Raw genomic sequence first — 22,693 nt, forward strand, 5'->3', positions numbered from 1 at the left:
CCAGAAATAAACCCACAGATTTATGGTCAACTAATCTTTCACAAAGGAGCAAAGAATATGCACTGGAGCAAAGAAAGTTTGTTCAATAAATGGTGCTGGGAAAACTGGGTCGCTACATGCAAAAGAATGAAGTTTGACTACTACCTCACACCATGCACCAAAAATATCTCAAAATGGATTAAAGAACTAGACATAAGACCTGAAACCATAAAATATATAGAAGGAAATATAGGTGAAACACTACATGAATTGCACCTCAAAGACATCTTTACAGACATATCACCCAAAGCAGTTATCACTGTGAAGGCAAAGATAAACATCAGGGACTACATCAAATTAAAGAGTTTCTGCACAGCAAAAGAGGCAATAACAAAAACAAAGAGAAACCCCACCAACTGGGAGAATATTTTTGCACACCACACTAACGATAAAGGACTGATTACAACAATCTACAAAGAGCTGATGAGACTCAACAAAAACAAAGAAAATAATCCAGTCAAAAAATGGGCAGAAGAGCTAAAAAGAAACTTCTCCAAAGAGGAAATACAAATGGTCACCAGACATATGAAAAAATGTTCAACGTCACTTGCAATCAGGGAAATGCAAATCCAAACTACAATGAGATACCATCTCACACCAGTGAGAATGGCACATATTAAAAAAAACTAGCAACAACAAATGTTGGCGAGGTTGTAGAGAAAATGGAACTCTCCTGCACTGTTGGTGGGAGTGCAAACTGGTCCAACCACTATGGAAAGCTGTGTGGAGATTCTCAACCTACTAGAGATAGAGCTTCCATATGATCCAGCAATTCCACTCCTAGGTATTTACCCAAAGGACACAGAAACATCAATTCCAAAGAGCACCTGCACCCCTATGTTTATAGCAGCACTATTTACAATAGCTAAGCTTTGGAAACAACCCAAATGCCCAAAAATAGATGACTGGATCAAGAAGATGTGGTGCATATACACCATGGAATATTACTCAGCATTCAAAAAGATAAACACATGCAATTTGCAGCAACATGGATGGAGCTGGAGGGGATCATGCTCAGCGAAATAAGCCAGAAAGAAAAAGAAAAATCCTGGATGGTCTCACTCATAACAGGAATCTAGAAAACCTGAATAAGGGACCAGGAAAAAGAATAACTATAAGAAAGAAAAAAATCAAAATCAACAAACAACTATGAACCAGAGACACACTTTTGGGGGTGGGAGTGTGGGAAGGAGGGATTGGGGTCAAAATCAGGGGGTTGCAATTGTATGGGGAATATAAAAATAAAAAATAAATAAAAAACAAACCAAAAAAACAAACAAAAAAACAATGCTGTCCAGTCCCTTCCCTTAAATAGCTCTTGGTCTTTAATTCTTCCTCCCTTCATTTGTACAGTCACCAAATATTTTTGGACTCCTTAAATATGCCGGGCAAAAGGCTGAATATGATGGATATAAACTTCAACTCAACAAGTTTAAGACTAAAGTTATTTTATTCTCCTCTAAATTTGCTTCTCTTTCTTGGCTTCCTCTTTGGATCAAAGATATCTGTTCAGTTTGACCAACCGAGCCATTCTCTCTCTTACCCCCAGTGCCAAGCATTACCAAATAATGTTTAACTCTATTAAATGAGTTTTAATTTTGCCATTCCATCATTGGTTTCATAGCCTTTGCTGTAAACCCAGCTCTCATTATACCCTGCGTGAGTTATGCAATAAATGGTTACCCTGCCTCCAGTTTTTCCTTTACTAATTCACCCTAAATTAGCCTTTAAAACACAAATTTAATTATGCTATTTCCCTGCTCAAAGATTTTTGGTGACTCCCCACTGACTATACAATAAGATCTAAACGTTCTTCACTTTCACTTGACCCTCTACATCTGATCTCAACCCACCTTTTAGCAGTTCCCAACTCTTTGCAATTTCCTAGTTTTTAAAGATTTATTTTATTTATTTATGCATAATCTTGTATAGATCTGGGCTGTAGGCCATTGGTGTAGAGGGTAAGAGGAATCACCAGAGACAGAGTGGGAAGCAGAACAAGTGGATCTACAGAGATACACTACTGAGGGGAGCAGCAGGCGAGATAAGAGAGGTCTGCTGCACCATGTGGGTCAGCACCCGGGCCTGTGTCAGGGATCAAACTCAGGCTGCAGAGGCAGGCGATAGCTTGGTAGCACTGAGAATTTAACCCCTGAGCCACCAGGGAAGCCCTTGCCTGTAATTTTTAAACTTGGACTATGAATGAGACATGTCTATATCACATAAATCCATTATTCAAACATCAGGATGAATTGGGTATTTCTCTTATAATAAGCAAATGTAAGCATGTTGGAATCTCAGTATATAATAGTATATGCATGTATACTATTATATATACTATTATGTTTATAAAAACCAAATTGATGTAACATTCACCCATACTGATCACTGTATAAATAAGGCATGAAGGTAAACTGTCAGTTTATTGATTGCCAGGATTCTTTAAGCTGCTGCTATTGTTTAGGTATGACTCATTCATTTCTTCAATGATTATTACATATGTTTGATATAATGGCCATAAAGATAAATATGGCACAATATTCTCACTTTCAGTATAGGAATACACACATTTAAACAAGTACGACACAAAACAACAATAAGCTTCTAAGACAGGAATGGGCAGGGGACTATGATAACACAGAGGCAGTAATCATTTGTTATCGGTCAGGAGTTACCCTAGCACTTGGTCAGAAGGACATGCATGGTCTGGCGGTTATAACACTATGATTCATTTATGTTTCCTATCAAATTAACAATGTGGGTCACATCTTAATGTATCACAAATTCCTAGCACAAAGTTTGACACAGACTGTTGCACAATTGTGTATAAAGGGGCAGGAGTACTTGGCCTGGGAGTCAGAAGGACTACCTTTCAGGAATCTACATATAGGTTAGAAATGCTTGAGGATAAGGCATAGGATTGGAGAAACAGCACAAGTCCATCTAGAAGTCCAGCTGAGGAATTGGATTTCTTCTTGCGAATTTCAGGGACTCACTGAGGATTTTATACTAGGGATTGACAATGTGAACAGAAGTGAAGAAATTAATTTAGGTGGATAAGGAATCCAGCCCTCAGTAACAGGATTAAGAAGAGTTTAGAGGAGAGACAGTCAGGAATAACACATTTTGATTGGGGAGATGAGGATGCCATTTACTGTGATAGAGAGTAACAAATACAGAATAGGTCTGAAGGCAAGATAGCAATTTTAAGACCAAATAGAGACATTCTGGAGGCAGCTGGAAATACAGTAGATAGCGGGTTGAGAGAGAGAGAGAGAGAGAGAGAGAGAGAGAGAGACTAGGAAGGTTGGGAAAATAGATTAGTGGTCTGTCAGCTGTGGCTCAGGAAGGGTTTTCAGGCTGAGAATAGGGTTCGGGAAGGAATTTTGCCAAATGTTAGTATTTAAAGAGCAGCTAGAAAGAGAGGTATCTAGGAAGGAACCTGAGAGAATATATATACATAATAATATATATTATTAGGGCCTCCCTGGTGGCGCAAGGGGTTAAGCACGGCACTATGAAGGAATCTGCAGCCTCTGCAGCACGAATTTGATCCCTGGCCGGCCAGGGAGCTGCCCACATGGCGTGGCAGACCTCTCCTGTCTCGCCCTCTGCTCCCCTCAGCAGTGTATTTCAGTCAGTCTGCTTGTTCTGTTACCCACTCTGTCTCTGGTGAATCCTCTCATCCCCTGCATCTCTGGCCTATACCCCAGCTCTTATATGCATCAATAAATAAATCTTTAAAAAATAATATATATTATTACATATAAACATACGCACACGTATCTATATACATACATGTTTTGGAGCTATGTTTTTGGAGTAAGATGACTCAGTTAGATAGATATGACTTGTGTTGAGATGAAGGATCTATTAGGCATAGTGAAGTACAGGATTGATTCTCTCTGGACTAGGAGTCATTGTCAAATAAAAGTGTGTTTGTCATGATTTCAATACCAGGCCCATCAAACTTCCTTACATATGTTAATCATTGTCTTAATCACCTCTTCCTCCAATTCTTTTCCTATACCCTTGAAAGAACATGTTTTTAAGATTATCTTTTCACATTGGTCTTACCATATGGAAATATGGGAGAATGGCTTACTATGGGGACACAATGAATGAAAGATTTGAAAAGTTTTTCTAGTGGGAAAACAAGATAGGGAAATTACATAGAGTGGTTCTGAGCATAAAATGTAAAATTTTGTCATCCTAGAGAGCCCTCAATACCTTCCTACTCTCTTTTTCCTCAATAGTAGTTTTCCTTAGTCCTTACCCACATTTCACGAAGTAGCTCTCATTATTAAACAAGGTGGTTTGTTTCCTCTTGGGACGCTGTGTTACACAACAAGTATGTTTCAGCTGTTTATTTTTTAAATTTTTGCATAGAAGAACTGGGGTGTAGGAGCAGAACATATGGATTTACTGAGATGCATGCTAAGGGGAGCAGCAGGTGAGACAGGAATGGTCTGCTGCGCCATATATGGGTTAGTTCCCTGGCCAAGGATCGAACTCAGGCCATAGTGTTGATAGTGCTGACTTAACCCCTAGGTGACCATGAAGGCCCTGTTTCAGTTTTAATATGGCACCTTGTGAGCTCTCATGTTTGCATTATTTGCAAACAAGGAGTTAATTATTTTTCATTCAAAATGGTTTGAGTGAATAAAATGTTTTGATTATGCTTTTCTAAATAATTCAGTTGGGGAAAAATGTTATATTGTTAAGAGATCAAGTAATGGCAGTTTAGAACAGGTCAAAGAACTTCTAATAAGATTTCATAGAACATGACTTAATAGAAAGAACACTGAACTAAATTAGGTCAGCAGTCATGGGTTTGAGTCACAAATTCATAAATTATTGCATGACCTTGATAAATCACTTAACTGCTCTGAATTTCAGTTTCCTCATAAGTCAAATAGTGATAATGCCTGACTTGTTTATACCCAGGCTTATTAAGAGGACACAATAAATGACAGTCTTTTCTGAAAGGGCTTTGCAGTGGGAAAACTAGATAGGGATATTATATAGTAGTCTTCAAGAAATATACATATTTACTCTTATTCTACCAATCTTAGTGACAAGAAAAACTAAAACTGAACAACTTATTTGGTCTAAGCATTCCTTTCCATTGTCCTTTTGAGCTAGTTTTATCTGTCTTAAAGTGGGATTTCATGAACACTAAATAAGAAGATGAATGACACACATGCTAGACACATAATAAGTGCTCAATTAAAGCGCATATTACCATTTTGGTGTTCCTAAAATAAAAACTATCCTTCCTTGTCTTTTCATCCCTTATTTCTTTTGTATGTGTCTTTTGGAAACAGGCTGGTTTATGTAAAAAGATATTTGCAATTTCAAAGACAGAATTAAGATAAGCAGAAAAAAATCTAATTACACACATTTGAAGGGCTGGGCATATCTTTGAAGGCTGACATTGTCTCAGCACAACAGTATATGACCTCCTAGAGGACCTCATGACTAATGAGCCAATATTTAGCTACTTTCAGTACTTGCCTATGGCCTTGACCAGTGTGAGTTAATCCCCCGATTCAACTTTTGCCCACTGTCTGTGGGGCCTGTCCAGTGAGCCAGGCAGAGGAGGGGGAGTTAGTCAATGAAGTAGATAGAATGTGTGTCCCACGTTGCTGGCTTTTATTTACATTTAGAACAGAGCTGCTTTTGGCATTAAAGATGAAGGTCACAAAATGTTCCCTAAGATTTAGTTGAGTTTGTGATTTAAGAGCATGATCTCTGGAGTAAGACCACCTGAGTTCGAATCTTTGTATTCCTTTTTGAAAAAATTATTTTATGTCTTTATGCCTTGGCTCCTTCTATATAAAATGGGAGTCACAGTAACACTTTAAAGCGGAGGAAATAATTTAGTCCTAGGAAATGTTTATGCATATCCAAGAGCAGCTACTGATGTTGGTAAAGTTAATGGTTACCATGAAAACTATTATTTTACTACCAAGAGGTGTGATTTGTAAATAAAATAGATAAGACTTTAGACTAGAGTGCAAAAGTTGGCAAACTACAGTGTGCAGGTCAAATCCAGGCCTCTTCCTATCATTATAAATAAAGTTTTATTGGAACACAGCTTAGTCATTTATGTATTGTCTAAGGTTGTTAGCGTATTACAAAGGTGCAGTTGAATAGTTGTGACAGAGACCATAATATTTATCATTTCTGGAAAAAGCTTGCTGATTCCTGGATAGAGAACCAGTAACATATTTTTCTCAAAAGAAGAAGTTGGCATAGAAATTATTTATTCTCAGAAATACATTTATATTCACAAGTTTGCATTCTGTCAAGTGACATATTATGCAATGCAAACAAATGAAACACGGAAGACCTTGGAAGATGCTGCTTGTGCTCTCCTTGCCCCCATCAGTTCTGCTTAAGGAAACAACATGCATGAGGATGATGTTACTAACCTACTTTTCAGAGAATAAATGTCCTGTTATGTTCCACTAATGTTAATGGATTTGCAGTGTTCCATCCTCTCTTTCAGTGGACTTTTGCTATCAACTGTCACATACACTTATACGGAGCTGGTCAGGGTGCAGCTTGTGGCTTGGAGAAAGAAGTTCCCCCTAATTGAAGTCAGTTGAACTGTAAAAGGAATTGAACTCTCATCTTTGACTTTCCTCAGACCATGATAGAATTAGGCATTGCTATCATATTTGTAAATGAATAAATTTTATTTGGTAAAAGGAACAAAAACTGTGTTTTTTTTAAGATATGTATTTTTCCTTTTGGTTTTCTTTCTTTTTGAATAGGTTATGGGAAACTTAAACATTTTCCAAAGATCAAGAATGGTTCTTCTGTCTAGTGAAGGTGTTTGGTAGTGCCAGCCCTCTATGTTCGTCATGTAGCCACACCTACTCAAGCTTTACAGGTCAGGACTGAAACCAGCTGAAGCAAAGCACAAAAGATGAAACCTCAAGGCTGAGATTAGCAAATGAACTGGACATTAGAGATAACATATACATTTTGAGAACCACTGTGGGTCGTTTTCTGAATTAGATTTAGAAGCCTCTAGATCTGAAAACAATGTATTTGTGACAACACAGAGAATATAAATATAAAATCCTGCAAATTTAATAATAAAATTGAAGGCAAATAATCATTATACTTCTCCTTAATTCATCTACACAGACATCTTTCAATTATCACTCAGGAGGGGAAAATGACTTGGGCTTTTGACAAGAAAAAGGACAAGAAGGATTGCTTTATAATTTTTTTAAAAAAGAAAGCTTTAAAGTGGAGAAAATAATTTAGTTCTAGGAAATGTTTATGCATACCCAAGAGCAGCTACTGATGTGGATAAAGTGAATGGTTACCTTAATGAAAAACTTTGAACAAATTTATGAATTATTAGGAAACAAAAATTTGATATTTATCAATAGACCACAGACTGAGGAGTACTTCAGCATTATTAGTACAAGATAGAGCATTAACAACCAAGAAAGCATGAATGCACAGCTTCTTCCTCTATAAAGTCATGCCTTGGCACAAAGATCTCAAGTTTATGATTTTTGTAGCTGAGGAGGTACACACAGAAAACAATGTTCAGGGTTATAAGGCCCTTGGAAGTGAAGATCACCTCATTCTAGAAATGTTCCAATACAATATTGTTTCTTCAGTCTTCAGTTAATAATAAAGGGGAGAGTGGAAGGTTGAGCAAATAAACATGCACATTTGGGATCTTAATATATTCCATTTGTGCACAGAATATTCAATTTTATTCTGCACAAAATCCTGAAGTCGCATAACTGGTCTTTCCTAACCTTTAACTCTTTCACAATATGTTCTCTGTTATCACTACAGTAATGAGAAAAGCAAAGGGTGCCAGCTCTGGAGCTTTATTTGGGTGCACATTTTGGCTCTGCCATTTACCATCTGTGTGACCTTCAGCAAATGACTTAATGTCTCTGTGCCTCCATTTCTTCATTTGAAGTCAAAATAACAATAGTGAATAATACCTTAGAGTGATGTTGTGAGAATTAATAAATGCAAGTGACTTCATGACATAGTGTCTAATAGCTGTGTGTTCCATACACAATGCTTCTTTCCATCTGTCATTTGCTAGATGTAATGGGTTGAATTGTATCCCTCAAAATATGTATTTAAATCTTAGTTGCCAGTACCTGTGAATTAAATCTTTTTGGAAATAGCATCTTTTCAGATGTAAGCAAGTGCATGAGTCATACTGGATTAGGGAGCCAATGGTAGATGTCTTTATAAGATAGAGAAGAGAAATATTTAGATACTGAGACAGAGGAGTAACACAGTGAAGAAGGCCATGTGACATTAAGGTAGAGGTTGGATTGATGAAGTGACAAACTGAGCAGTTCTAGGAGCCACCAGAAGTTAGGAGGAAGCAAGGAAGCATTCTCCCCTGGAGACTTTATAGGTCATGTTCCTACTGACAATTGGGTCTTGATTGTCTAACCTCCAGAAATATAAAAGAATAAGGCTCTTTTATAGTTTCATTGATTTAAGCTAGCCAGTTTGGGGCACTTAATTATGGTAGTCCTGGGAGTGAATGAGGCAGATGACCATGATGAGACAATGGAGCTTGTGGAAGGACAGAATGAGATGCTAAAAGGTGAAATTCCAGTTCCTAGAATGGGGCGTACATTTAGGTCATTGGATGTTCTTTGAATTTGGTTATTTTGTGATGTCACCTATTTTTCTCCCTTCTTCAGAGGGGAGTAGGTGAGGCAGACTGCTCTCTTGATTGAATGTGAAAATATCATACAACTTCCTGTTTTCTAGAGCTATACTCATGATACAGAAGCCATTTGACACAGGGAATGATTTAATTTCAATTAATTAAAATGAAATAAATTCAGAAGTTAAGTTTCTCAGTCCTACTAGCCATGTTTAAAATGCTCTCAGAAGCCACATGAGGCTAGTGGCTGCCATACTGGACCATGCAGATAAAGAAATTTTCCACAATTGCATGAAGCTCTATTGGACAGTTCTAAAACAAGTTTTGATATAACAGGATTTATTGAAGAGGCAAGCAAACAAGCAGTCGGGTTATCTAGAAAAAGGGAAGGTATTATACTCTTGTAATATGGTAAACTACTTCATTCATTAAGGAAAAAAGCAAAAGTGACTATGTTAGAATTGATACTTTGACAGTTGCACACAAAGCAGGTCTCATTTATTGAATGATCAGCTATTATTTTCTTAAAGTCATCTACATCATTGATTTCTGTAATTTGGATAAAAGATATTGTATTCTATTCTTTTAGACTGAAAATTATTACAGCTCTAAACTCGCCTTGCATCCAAGCCAGGCATCCCCATGGAGACGTAAGACCTGATTTACCTTGATGTGGTCGAGATAAACTTTGTATAGAATTGGTTAATACTTTGGTCCCTTAATACTCTGAAGGAGAAAAATGCTAAAAAGCGACAAATGAGATCAAGAAATCTGTGAGTTACAATCTCTCGCCTCCTCTTCAGATCTAATCATACAGATGAATAAATTGCTATAAAATACCAAAAATAAAACTAAAAACAATGACTGAATCATTTTTTTTAAATCTCATGTACTCTGTGTTCAGGTAGCAAGAAATTTAATTCCAGTCGGACCAGTCTCCTGTGATTTTTTTCCCCTTTCATCTAAGATATTTTTAATGCTCAGAGGCATTATAATAGAAAAGCATGTATTTTTGCCTGGTTTATACCCATCATCCTTACCATTACAACAAGACAAAAGCATTAAAGTAAAATTAATCATGTCAAAAGATTTTAGCAAAAACAAGTGAGACCATGCATAAAGCATCGCTTTGTCTAGTGTGAAGTCACGCTCTGATTAAAAACATATAATGAAAGTGAAAGTGATACATCATTGCCTTAGCAGTAGGGTTTTCTGAAAGTGCTTTGTGGTTTTCAACATAAAAATGTGGGAAGATTTTGGTCTTTGAAACTCACAATGATTATTGTTCTAGCTAAATAACTAGAATTCAATCTCAAATCTATTTTTTTAATGAAATTAAGACTTAATGACCAAACAAGGCATGTCAGTGGGATTAATAATTAGGACACACTATAAGGAGCAGTTTGCCTTAACATCGAGACACTGAGGTAAGAAACTGTCTGCTCAGCATTCTCCTTTCACAAAACCATCTTTAATGTCAGCTAAATGTAGCCAAGTCCTTAAGGTATCATCTATGAAGCACTTCTGTGATGTTTGCTGCATCAAAAGCAATGCAGTTAATGATTATATAGGTGCACATATAGAGTGATCATTCTTTAGTAATGGATTCATTTTATTTATTAAACACAAAGCAAAAAATCCTAACTGACCATATATTCATGAAATACAGATTTGGTTCCTTGAATCCACCCTTAATTTATCTCTGGATTTGAAAATGTTTGCTTATTTGCACTTTGGCTTAACCACTCCTTTATTTTGATGGATATATTTGCATATAATAATCACTTACCCCAATTATCTTTTCCTTTTTTCAATAGTACTTTTGAATGTCATTTCAATTCTTTTAAAGAGGACTTTTTAAATGATAAAAAAATTCTGTTCTTTGGGAATTCTCTTACCATACAAATTATATCTATATACATATTTGCATAACTATATTATGGATGTATAATATTTTACATAGGATGGGAACTGTGAAAATTATTTAAACTTTGACATTTTAAAACTAGTTGAGCAGAGTCAAAATTTTAAAAATTCCACCCAAATGCATTATAATAACATTGATATATATATATTTAAAACTTTTCCTTTAATATAGGAGCATCTCATCTTCTGTGAATGAATACCTCTAACAATAAATTCACATTGATGCAGGAAGAGACAGAAAAGATTCAGAAATTATCTTTTCTGAGCAGTAACCGCTCATAGGAGGAGTTAGATCTTGCATGTTATAAGAAGAGGAACCAAATGCTTGTTGAACATCAGGGTGCATTGCTGTAGTCACTATGGCCATTAAACAAATATTTCAATTATTCTCCTTCTGAGAATTTGAAAGGATTGTACTTCTTCACCCAGTTTATATTAGGGGTGGCCATGTGATTTGTTTTTGCAATACAATACACTAATTCAGGCCAGAAGCTTAAAGAGCGAGTGTGAAATTTTCCTCCCCACCTGCCATGGCAATTGTGACATGCCAAGCAGTGGCATTTCCATCAACCTGAGCACTAGAATGTTCATGTGGAACACAGACCCACATATCATAGACATGTGGCACGGAGAGAGTTAGGTCTTCATTTGTATAAGTCACTAAGGTTTTGGGATCATTGTTATGACCTTCTAACTTGCCTAGCCTAACCCAATGGATGCAAGCATTGGACCAAGAGGGTTTAGTGGTTGATGACAAGGTTGATATTGGAGCATGGGAAGATGGAAATGCACATTATGGCATGAAAATAACTTGCTGTTTGCTGCACTTGGCAAGAGCTATAAAAACAGATGATCTCATAAGAAACTGGCACATTTATGAGCAAGACTGAAAGGAAACAGTCTAGATAACTGGGAATATGCAGTAGTGGAAAAAGCAATGTTTTCAATTTCATATGGTAAAATGTTTGGTTTTGTGTATCATACACAAAATGAGCAAAATTTTCAGCAAAAAAAGTAAATTTTTGTGACAAAGACAAAATTTAAATTATGGTTTTCACAGTTATTTCACTGTTAGAACATCTTAGAAGTTTCAGTGAAAGATGAGATACCCATTAGACTCTTTGAACTCAGAGCAAAGAGGGAGCTTCCCATGAAAGCCTGTAGCTATATGTAGATACTGTGTGTGTGTGTGTGTGTGTGTGTGAGAGAGAGAGAGAGAGAGAGAGAGAGAAGAGAAAAAAACAGTAACAAGAAAACAAAGAAAAAGCAATCTAAGAAGTATCTCAGAAAAGAACTGTGGGTATGGCCACTGGCCATAGAGCGAATGAAAACTTAAGAAGACAGCTGTTTTTAAGAAAACAAACAAACAAAAAAGGTTAATTACCAAAAATACCACTAGCCTGGACTGAAAGAGAGTGTGTCAAGTACACAGTTAAAATAAGTACTGTGCCCTAAACGTCTACAGATATGAAATGTACTTGGAAAACTCTTCACTTTCAGGAAGAGCATATTCCTCAGCTTCACTTTAGATAGGACCAGGGAAATTAATGGAAAAAAGAAGAATCTGTCATAGATGGAGCCAGTGGTTGTGGAGAACAAAGGACAATGAGAAGAAATAGGAAGGGTTTTGAGTATTTGGTAGATTGTGATGCTCTTTCCAAATGAAAGTGTTTATTGTGCTGCTCCTGTTCCTAATCTATCACTGTACATTAAGTGTGAGAGGCCAAAGAGTTTATAATTTTAGTTTGTTTCCAGATCAAGAGGAGGCTCTATTGAGCTTGATACTGGGATGACTGTTCATAGCCCAAAGACTAACATTGAGCTAGTTGGGGTGAGCTCCCCTCTGGGGAGGGCTGGGTGTAGTTTGAGTTCAGTAAGGCACGTACATGGAATGTTTGATATCTAATAGGATAGATTATGGTCGGCATATTGCACTGTTTGTCATTACTTGTATTTTCCTGCGAAGATTGCATTTCCCTGTCCCCTGAAATGTGGTATGGTGCTGTTGCTGAGCAGAAATGATCGATGTTGCTTTTAATGGTCAGTAAAGATGCTGTAGCTCATTCTTCCCCTGCTGCCTTGATTGTAGAAATGCATGTTAAACTGGAGCCATATACCTGGATCCCTGAATAACTCTGACAATGACCTCTGATAACCTGCGCTGGGCAGGTATCATGAGTGAGGAATGTCTTTGTAGATTTAAACTCCTGGGGTTTTAGAGTTATTACCCCAGCATAATCCAGTCCATCTTGGTGCATATGACTAAGTTTCATATTAGAATTAGGTGGAAATTCCATTCTGAAGCAAAGATGTACCTTCTTTCTCAAAGCTTTAATGATAAGAGCAGGTGACAAGTCTCAATCTTCCTTGCTATCTCTATTCGGTCATAGATGAATACAAAGTACTGAAGAACAACTACATGCCAGACATTAACCCTAGATTCTTATGTGCATTATATTATTTAATTCTCACAAAGACTCTAAGAGGTGAATGCAATTGCACTCAATTTCAGGATGAGAAAATAGAATCAAAGAGAAAGAAATCCCTCTAAAGTCACACAGTCAACAAATATCTGGGGGTATATTTCAATTTACACCTATCTGTCCTGAAAGATGTTACTGTGTGTGTTTATTTTGTTTCATTTTTGACTTCACTACAAAGAAGGAGTTAAAATATCAAGAAATTTGCAATGAATGATAGCTTGCCAGTAATCTTAAATGCAAATTTTATCACTTACACATCATAATTTGCAGTTTAGTCCCTAAACCAAGATTATGTTCCTGACCCCTAAAAGCAGAGTATTCATTCAATTAACCTATATGAGTTCTAGTCTATGAGCGTGGTACTATGCCAAGTCCACTGGGTCCATTTAGATTTTCATGGATGAAATAGTTGAGTACAGGTTAAATCCCATTCATTTGCTGGGACTCCTGACTAGATGGCACTTGTTGGTGAGCCGGATCAGCCCAGCATAGGAAGCAATACTGTTTGATGGAAATAGAGACCGCTGTTCTATTTTTCACTCTGCCACTAAATCACTGTGAGACTCTGGGTAAGACACATCCTTTCTTTCAGACACTTAGAGTAAAAACTCAAATAGTAAACCTGTCAAAGAAGTGCCCAAACAGTCTGGTTTCTGCTGACATTGTTAGCCCATGTCTTTATTGTTAGCCCATAACTTTCTCCCTCTCTTTTGAGCTCAGCCCTGAGCCTTCATTCTGCAGGAACTTAGCACTTACTCTTTAGTACCTGAAGCAGTCTTCTCTCACATCTTCACCTGGGCACTTGGATCACATTCCTCAGTTCTCAGTTGTAATGTTACCTCTTTGGTGATATTCTTCATTACTCTTAAACTTGATCAGGTTTTTGTCCATTGCAAGATTTTATATGTCTTATGCCCCTTCCGTCAGACCATGATCACATTGTATTATTATATACTACTTTCTGTAATTATTTATTAATTCTGGTTCTCCCACTAAACTCTAAGCTTGGTAAAGGCAGGATGTCACTTGCTGACTCAGCACCGTATTCTCTCTATTTAGAACAATGCCTGATACATAGAAGGTATCAATCACATTTATTGAATGAATGAAATGAACATGTAAAATGAGAGGGTTGGGCAAGAAGATCATTTAAACTTCTGGTACTCACATTCAATGGTCTGCCAGACTTATTCTGCAATTTGCCTAGGAATGGAACAGAGCAAATTTATGGAGCCCATATGACTCTCCTTCCTCCTTCATGCCAGACTCAGTAGCAAATATCACAGCTTATATTTCTGTAGAAGGCATCAGAATTATTTGTACACATGTAGTTCTCTGGAGAAGCAGCAATTGCTATATTCAAGGGATGTATAAACTTGAAATAAAGTCAGCTGGGTTTTCTAGGCACCAACTTGCTTGAAATACAGTATTTGGAAAACCACCACACATATTTTTAAAAAAATCTATGAAAAATCCACTAATGCACTGGTGCATGAATACACAGTAGCAAATAATTCAAGATATATAGCAGTGTGCAGCCATGTATCTCAAATTAGAATTGAGCTCATTGAAGGTAAAATTAGATGCTAACATATTTAAAAAGTCCAAACACAATTCTCTTTCCTTCTTTGTCCAAAGTCATGGAAACAATTATTCCACGAACTAAAATTAAAAGTTCCAAGCTAAGAGAGAGCAACTGCCATGCTACTGTATAAAATCTTTAGATCACTGTGTTTTCACTAATACTGAAAACAAAAATTAGAGGGTATTTTAATACTCAATTTTTCATTCGTGGACCTATCTTAACAATTCCTTGAAATAGCCCCATATAATATGATTCTTGACTAGCTGTTCAGCCCACTACACATCTCCCCTACTTTAGACTCTCTTGAAGAGACGCACATTTATTTCTGTTTCTAGAAGCCACCAACTCTATCTTGCCTTTTGGCATTTCAGTACTGAGCATTGTTACTAAAATACTTTCTCATCTGGGCCTCCCTGGTGGCACAGGCGGTTGAGCGCCGCACTGTGAAGTTGTCCCCAGCCTCTGCAGCGCCGGTTCAATATCGGCCAGCCAGCGAGGGTCCCACATGGTGAAGCAGACCTCTCCTGTCTCGTCTGCTGTTCCCTTCAGTCTGCTGTTCTGCTCCCTGCTCTGTCTCTGGTGAATCCTCTCACCCTCCCATGCATCTGGCCTATACCCTGGCTCTTGTATAATAAATAAATAAATAAATAAATCTTTTTTTTTTTTTTTTAAAGAAAAAATTTCTCATCTACCTATTTTTTCAGTTATTCAAAAGGTCAATTCTAAGAAAGCTCCCCTAACCTCCCATGTTTAGATAAGAGGCTTCTTATTATGTGCCCACAGTACTTTGAGCTTTCCCTACTTCTCACTCTATTGTAAGTGCCTCCTTAGGTTCTTGAGAAGAGAGATGATCTTCCTCATGTTCAACCCTATCCTGAGCACAGAGTGTCTTTTCAATAATTGTTTGCTAGACAAAGGAATGAGTCTGTTAAAAAAAAAATCTAAATTTTTTCAAGCCATTTTTGTTATTTTCAAAACACCTAATTGGTTTCTGAAACTCTCCTACACTGAGAAAGGCACTATCTGTAGACTCTACTGACCTGTGTAGAAAATCAGTTAAATAATTTGTGGGTTTTGGTTCTTGGCAATAAAGATAACATAAATAAAGGAAACCTACTGTTAATAAAAACCTTTCACTGAACTTACTTTTTACTTCCTTCAGAACAAATAACCAAGAAATGATTATTAAATTTTTACTAACTTGATGTTCCCCCTAACATTGCCCCAAAGAACAGAAGGGAAACCAAAAAACAGAAGGGCCAAAGAAGTCCAACTGAAGGTCCATTGGATATGATCAAACCTGTATTTATCTTTTGGATTTGAATTTCAGAATCTCACATAAGATTTGTTCTCTCAACATTTACATTTCTCAGCATTCAACATTTATGAAAATATATTTTTTCCAAGGTATGAGGAGTCCACCAGCTTGATTTTAATCCATCTCCTCAAAGAAATCACTGATGTCCAGCCCCACCACCCTTCCTGCATAGATGGGATCAAGCTAAATAAATATCCTCCATGGCTCAGAAAAGACAGCACAGGAAACTTCTGCACAACAGTTTCCTTTTTTTCTATGATTGAAAACTTAAAGTCCCCAAGTCCTTGCACGACAAAGCAGAGGGTAGAGTGACAAATTGGCTGAAAGGAAGTGGGGAGGTGAGAAAAGACATTTTCCCCCCTCTAACAAAGGGAGGCTCAAAAGAAAGAGCAAGCTCTCTAATTTTCTTAACTCGTCTAATTTTCATTCTAATGTTTATTAAAGGGAAGTCATCATTAGCACATGGAAGGATAAATCTATATTTTGAAATCCTTTTTCCTGTCTTTGCTCACAGAAAGCCATAAGAGCACCTAATAAGTAAAGTTTCTTATCTGAAATGTAGGACAAAGGAAGTCAGTTCTTGGGAAACACCTTCACCCACCAGCAAAGAAACTGGTCATTGGGGAATAAAAATAGATTAGCCAGCTCCTCCGTGCTGTCTCTTGGGAAGAATGTAAGCTGCTTCCACATTTGGACTTCATAAAAACTTTGGGCTGGAAGAAATACTTTCTCGAAAGCATGCAGCAACACTGGCTTGTTGAGTTTAGGACCTGCAAAGTGCAGGAGGCATGTTTTTCTTGCATTGACCATTTTAGTATTCATGTCTCCTGTACTGCTTTCTAATAAGTTAAGAATGAAACGGGAGACTGCGTGCAGGAGTGAGAAATGCAAGAAAAGCAGTACTGTAAAATAAAAATGAACAAAAGTACATTTCAACTTCCCCTTTATTATTAAAAGTCAAGAGAACAACAATGCCAGTTTTATCATTATTACTTAATACTTCACATTTGCAAAAGGTCTTTATAGTAATTTTTACATGTGATTTCTCAATACTTTTCTGATAGAGACTGGATTGGGAGTGCTGACACTTCTATAACATCAGTTATATAAGGTTATATTTAAATGAGTTTTCCAAAGAGGAGGATAAAAATACATTTTATGCCAGCACGTTACTGAAACAGTCTTTTCAGTGAGAAAAATTGCTCCCTTTGCAATTTGGGTAGACCAAATCACTGGTTGGCTTGCTGCTGAATTTTGTTATATATATATAGATTTTGTTATATATATATATATTTATATTATATTTACATATATAAAACAAATCTATATATATATTACTTAGATTCTTTTTTTCACTTCCATGCCATTCATTTTATTATTTAAGTATTTATTATTAAGGGTATTTCTTATAGTTTACAATATATAAATAATGTCACAGCGTAAGATCTAAGGGATACTGACCTTGTGATTCTTCTTTGTTACAGAACATGAGTGAGTGGCGTGGCTCCTACAGGTGGCTGTTTGCTCCTGCCTGTGGAAAGCATCTTTCTGAAAGGGGAATTCTGTGCGACGGTCTGAGAAATGTTTCCTCAAGCCAAGTGGGCAAAGAATTTTCAGATTTAGAGGCTCTAGGTAACATCAAGTTTTAGATTTTTGCCTGTTAGCTGATTTGTTCATTTGTGTGGAGACAGTCATTCAATAAGTAAGCAGACACCAAACCAGGAACTGTCTCCTCGCATTAACTGTCATCCTCACTTCCCTGCCAATTAGCTCAGCAGTTTTTCTGGGTCAGAAGAAAGGCAGTGAGAAGTTCTGCCACCCCAATGTCTTAATGGATTTGGGAGAGCTTGTATATTTTATCATTCCGATGGGAAACATGTCTTCCTTTACTACTAGATGACAAGAACAGTGTGAAGATCTATCAATTATTTGACTTACATATCTCAGTCAAATAAAACACCTTCATTAAAAAATATAAATTAACAGCAGAAATCATCCAAATAAACTGTCTACATTCCTTCAACAGACCTGAAAAACATGCCTTCACTTGGGCTATGTAGTCATAGATCAACTGGAAATGGACTCTATTTTTCAAATAGAGGCCCAGGGAAATGAAGACTTTGAGTACAGTAGTCATTTAGCTGAAAGCTGTGAGCGTGCTCGAGTATAGAGAAAAGGCTCATGATCTTTGACTGTGTCATATTATAAGAGGTTTTTTTTTAATACATAACTGTCACTTTCTCTCTATAATTTCAAATCTGGTGAGTGGAGTCAACAGATACTCTTTTATCTTACTTCTTAGTCTATACATTATTACACCCAACATATGAATACTATGGAAAACTGGGTCCCTTCTCAGGAGAAGGGGGCAGCTTATCTGTTGCTGTGTTACTGTCTCCCCATCTGCATGGCAGGCTTGAGTTGACTGATGCCTCTAAGGAATAAAGGTACATGCAATCTTCATGCTAATGTTGCCAGTAGTATTACAAAAACAGTTATTATACCTGTCACTTGCTTAGTTCATGCTGTGTGCTAGACAATCCTGGACAATGCTACTGCAGGTTTCGCTGGGGTAAGCCAGCTCCGAAATGTATTATAAATGCCACTATATTTTGAAGATTCTCAAATGATGATGACAACATGAAGAAACCGTGACTCAGGACATATATGTGACTTGCTGAAGGTCTGGTTCAAGTTCATGCTTGCTTACCATATTCCTCTTAGTAAAGAGCTAAATAAACAATGTGAAAAAAATCAACCTGAGAATGGAGGCCATATGTGCCCGTCTATACCTGTTGTTCTAGCACAATGAATAGATTTCCATTCCATTCTCTAAAGTGTCCCAGTTTGGTCTAGAAATGGATCACCTTGTCTCTGAACATATTTTTAAAATATCCATAAAACTTTTCTTAGGTATCTTCTTATCTTTAGCAAAGGGCTTCAGACAAATAGCACATTGGTCCAAACGTGGGGTGTTTTGGGAAAACAGACAGATTGGTGACTATCATTTATTGCTTAGCTCTAATATCTCCCTATTCCTTATCCTCTGCTTCTCTGTCACCTCTCAGAACCTTTAGTCCTTCCTCTTTCTTCCTCCTACTATCTGTGTCTCAGTCTGCGTAGGCTTTCTCTGTTATCCAAGTGTCAGAAAACTCATTGTATGGTTTTATTTTAGCTTTACTTTCCGATGAATTGTTAAAATACAGCTTAGTCACTTATTCAGATATTTAAACCAGGACTAATGGCTTTTTGTAGTTGTTGTTATTAAAAAGAAAGTAAAAATCATTTTAAGGCATCACTAACTTATTTTTCTTTCTTCCTTCTCCTTAATCTCATGGCTACTATTCCACCACTTCTTTACTACAGCCGTTGTGTATAGGTGTCCTGGGAGCTTTCTCGTTGCAGTTCCTGGACAATGCTACTGCAGGTTTCGCTGGGGTAAGCCAGCTCCGAAATGTATTATTTCAAGCACCACCTCACATGTCTTTACTCCTTTTCTGCTCTTATGAGCAAACTGTTGTCCTGATTTTATTATTTTAAAGGGCTTCAATAAAAAAAAAGAGGAAATGATTGAAAAAAATCTGATAAAACATATAGCTGCTTAAAAGACACATGCACTAAGAAAATCTAACTTTCACTTTTGTCGGTTTTAAATGTATAGCTTTGATTTATGGATCAAAATTACTCATTTATTATTTTATCTATACAGCTCTGGGCAATTTTGACAGTTAAAATTTAGTTTTATTGACCAGTGCAGTCAGTGTGCCCACGAGGGGCCTGGTGCGCCAGCCTGCTGCACTCAGGACACGATGAGTTTTGATTCCATGACTGAGTCAGATTGGGAATCATAACCGATATAACAATAAGTTCCAAATCTCAGTGCCCAAGGCAAGAGGTTTGCTGTAAAACACAATCACCCTTTAAGAAAGGGAGGAGGAGAATCTTGGGTGGAAGTTTGCAAGCACAATTTAATGTGACTGGGATAGGCCCCGATAGCTCTGTCCATCCAAACTCACAAGTACTAAAAGGTGGTGGTGGGGGTGGGGGTGATTCTCCAAATGCCCAGCTGCACAAACTAAAGATTAATAAGCAAAAATGCCTGAAAAGCAAAATGAATGTTAGTTACAGAGACAATGAACTAAACAATGTGAGAAAATTTACCAGAGCTATTAGCCGACCTTTCACTTTTCAATGGACAAAAACAGTAACTGAAAAAATATATTTGGGCAGATCTTGGCTGCCCTCCCCCTCTGCCACACAGCACACACAGAAACATAAACTCGTGCAGTGATTTTAGGCCAGTTTTAATTTAGGCCTATTCAACTACCAAATTGGCCACCTCTGCAATGTTAATTTAGTCTCTTACTCTAAATCCCTTATGATACATAAACAGACCTCCAAAAGGTAACAAATCAATAAAATGTCTAATTTGATTAACCATGTTTTCGAATTCATCAAGACAGCTCTAACCTGAAATAAATAGGTGGGTAAATAAATAAAGAAGGGCACTCACTTGTGAGTATTTTCCATGTCTTCTTTTCATCATCGTAGTACTGAACCAAATTGCTGGGGAGCCGGTCCGGCCCGGGAGGCAATCCTCCAACCAATAACAGCATTTTCTTGTTAGAGCGAATTCTTCACCCAAAACAAAAGAGGAGATGAATAACCACATTATTGTAGAGCCTTTTTAGTGGCAACAAAATCATAACCATCAAAAGAATGTTCCTTGCTTGCAGATTTCTATTTCATTTTTTCCTGTTTCTTCTCCCATTCATGTCTCAACAATTTTTTTGAACCAAGCAGAAAAATGATCAGAAGAGCGGCATATCCCCATACTCGTGGAATAATAAGCTCCCTTTATGCAATTTGTTAGAGGTTCATTCTAGAACGACCTTTTTCTTATATTATCCCTTTAAATCATCACTCTTTACAGCTGAGTACACATGAAATGCTCTGGAGTTGTACTAAGGTTAAGCATTAAAGTTGCATGTCAAAAATCGTATTAGTCAAAATCATTATTATAAGCCATTCTCCACTCAAAGAACCTTGAAAAAATTAAGGTTATGCAGAGAGTTTGTGAGCCAACTCTTTAATCACCCAGGGAACTTCAAATACTAGTTTGGTACAATTAGTAGCACAGGGCTAACTGGGGTGGGTTAACCAGTAGGAATATGACTTTTTGTTTTTTTAATTTAGCCTAGACTTTCGCCTTCACCCCATTCCCAGCTCCTCCTCACCCCTCCCCCCACCCTCCGGGCACCACTGGCGACACAGCAGCACCAATTGGTAAAAATGAGACTGTGAGGTTGTTTTGAGCCTCCCCAGAGTGGAGCCCTGCCAATGCTTGCCACTGATCCAGCGGCATGAACCTGCTCAACTGTGCAAAGTCACTCTAATTCCCTCCCTCTGTTTTTCTACCTTCTCCCCCAGGGGGCAACCACTGAAAGGAGTGACTACCCACCCATCAAGAGCTGGCAATTCGCTGCTATTAACCGTGACTGTGATTCCCAGTCTGCCTGGCAGTTCCTGAGAACAGGCCTGCAACGTCTCATATGCAGTAAAAGCTATAAGATGCACCCTGGCCGGCACACTCGACCTGATGGATGCACGATCCTCAGGAACAGTAATGGATTGAGCACACTTGCGATTGGTGCGGGGAGGGGAGGCTCAGACCCCCACAAGGGGCCTGCTGATTTAACTGTCGCTTTACATATAATTGAACTTTTCATTTACCTGAAAGACTGAAGGTGGTGGTGGAAGAAACGGAACAATCATGATTGAAAGAAAAAGTCAATACAAAGAGGTTCCTCTTACATATCATCACAGCCCACAGTGTGGCTCTGAATCGATTATTACATATTCAGCCCGTCATTCTGATTCAAGGATGCTTGGCGAAGTATGCCCTTGTGGAGAAGCACTGTTTATTGGTTAAGAACCTAACATTCGGAGAGTTAACTTAATACAGTTAATGACATTTCCATGTGAAGGAAGGGAACAAGAGAATTCCTTTAATGAAACTCTGGTGCCATTGAATGCATTGTACATGCCTCAGTGGGAAAAATACCTTCTGGAGAAACCCCTATTAGGGACTCATGGACAGGGGGAGATGTACTTACAAAAGAATGCCTAACATAGTATGAGTTTGCAATATTAATTTTGCCATAACATAAAAACCCCCCCAACTCCGTTGAATTTATAAAGAACTTTGGCGCTAAATCCATATGCTTATGAACCAGTAGTTGGGAAACAAAAACAAAATACATAGCCAAGGTCTCCCTACTTTAAGATTTCAGTAGCTAGGGTGGTTTGTTAAGAGGGATTAAGGAAACTCAGTGCAGAAAGTACCTTTCTTTTGCTTGGAAATGACACACATATAAATCTTGTGTCACACAATCCTCAATATACATGGTTACAGAGTTGATAAGGATTTTTTCCCCTATAACTATAGTGTTAGTCCAAACAATCAAATCCTCTGTGAGTGTCGGAGAGATGAAGATTAAAAACAAACATTCTTTTAAGGCTGCTGTCAGTTGCCACGTATAGGTATACTTGCTCAACTGGAAGTCATGAGATTCTGTGGCTGTGCAGACATGTCACATTTGTATGTGTCCAGACTGCAGGTGGGGGCAGAGAGATCAGTATCTACTGCTTAGACTTAGAGG

At 37.5% G+C, this 22,693-nt stretch overlaps 1 protein-coding gene across 2 annotated transcripts in view; it reads right to left on the bottom strand.

Moving 5' to 3' along the window:
- The window catches only part of KLHL14 (kelch like family member 14), a gene marked incomplete at both ends in the record, with an annotated part of 91,930 nt that overhangs the window by 45,181 nt on the left and 24,056 nt on the right, over positions 1 to 22,693 (bottom strand). For both annotated transcript variants that reach the window (XM_084251762.1, XM_084251761.1), the window contains one exon: positions 20,545 to 20,666. In XM_084251762.1, the coding sequence (XP_084107888.1) occupies positions 20,545 to 20,666 (122 nt within the window). The remainder of the gene's footprint in view (positions 1 to 20,544; positions 20,667 to 22,693) is intronic.

The sequence above is a fragment of the Talpa europaea genome (assembly GCF_964194135.1).
Source record: "Talpa europaea genome assembly, chromosome: 13".
Classification (NCBI taxonomy): Eukaryota; Metazoa; Chordata; class Mammalia; order Eulipotyphla; family Talpidae; genus Talpa; species Talpa europaea.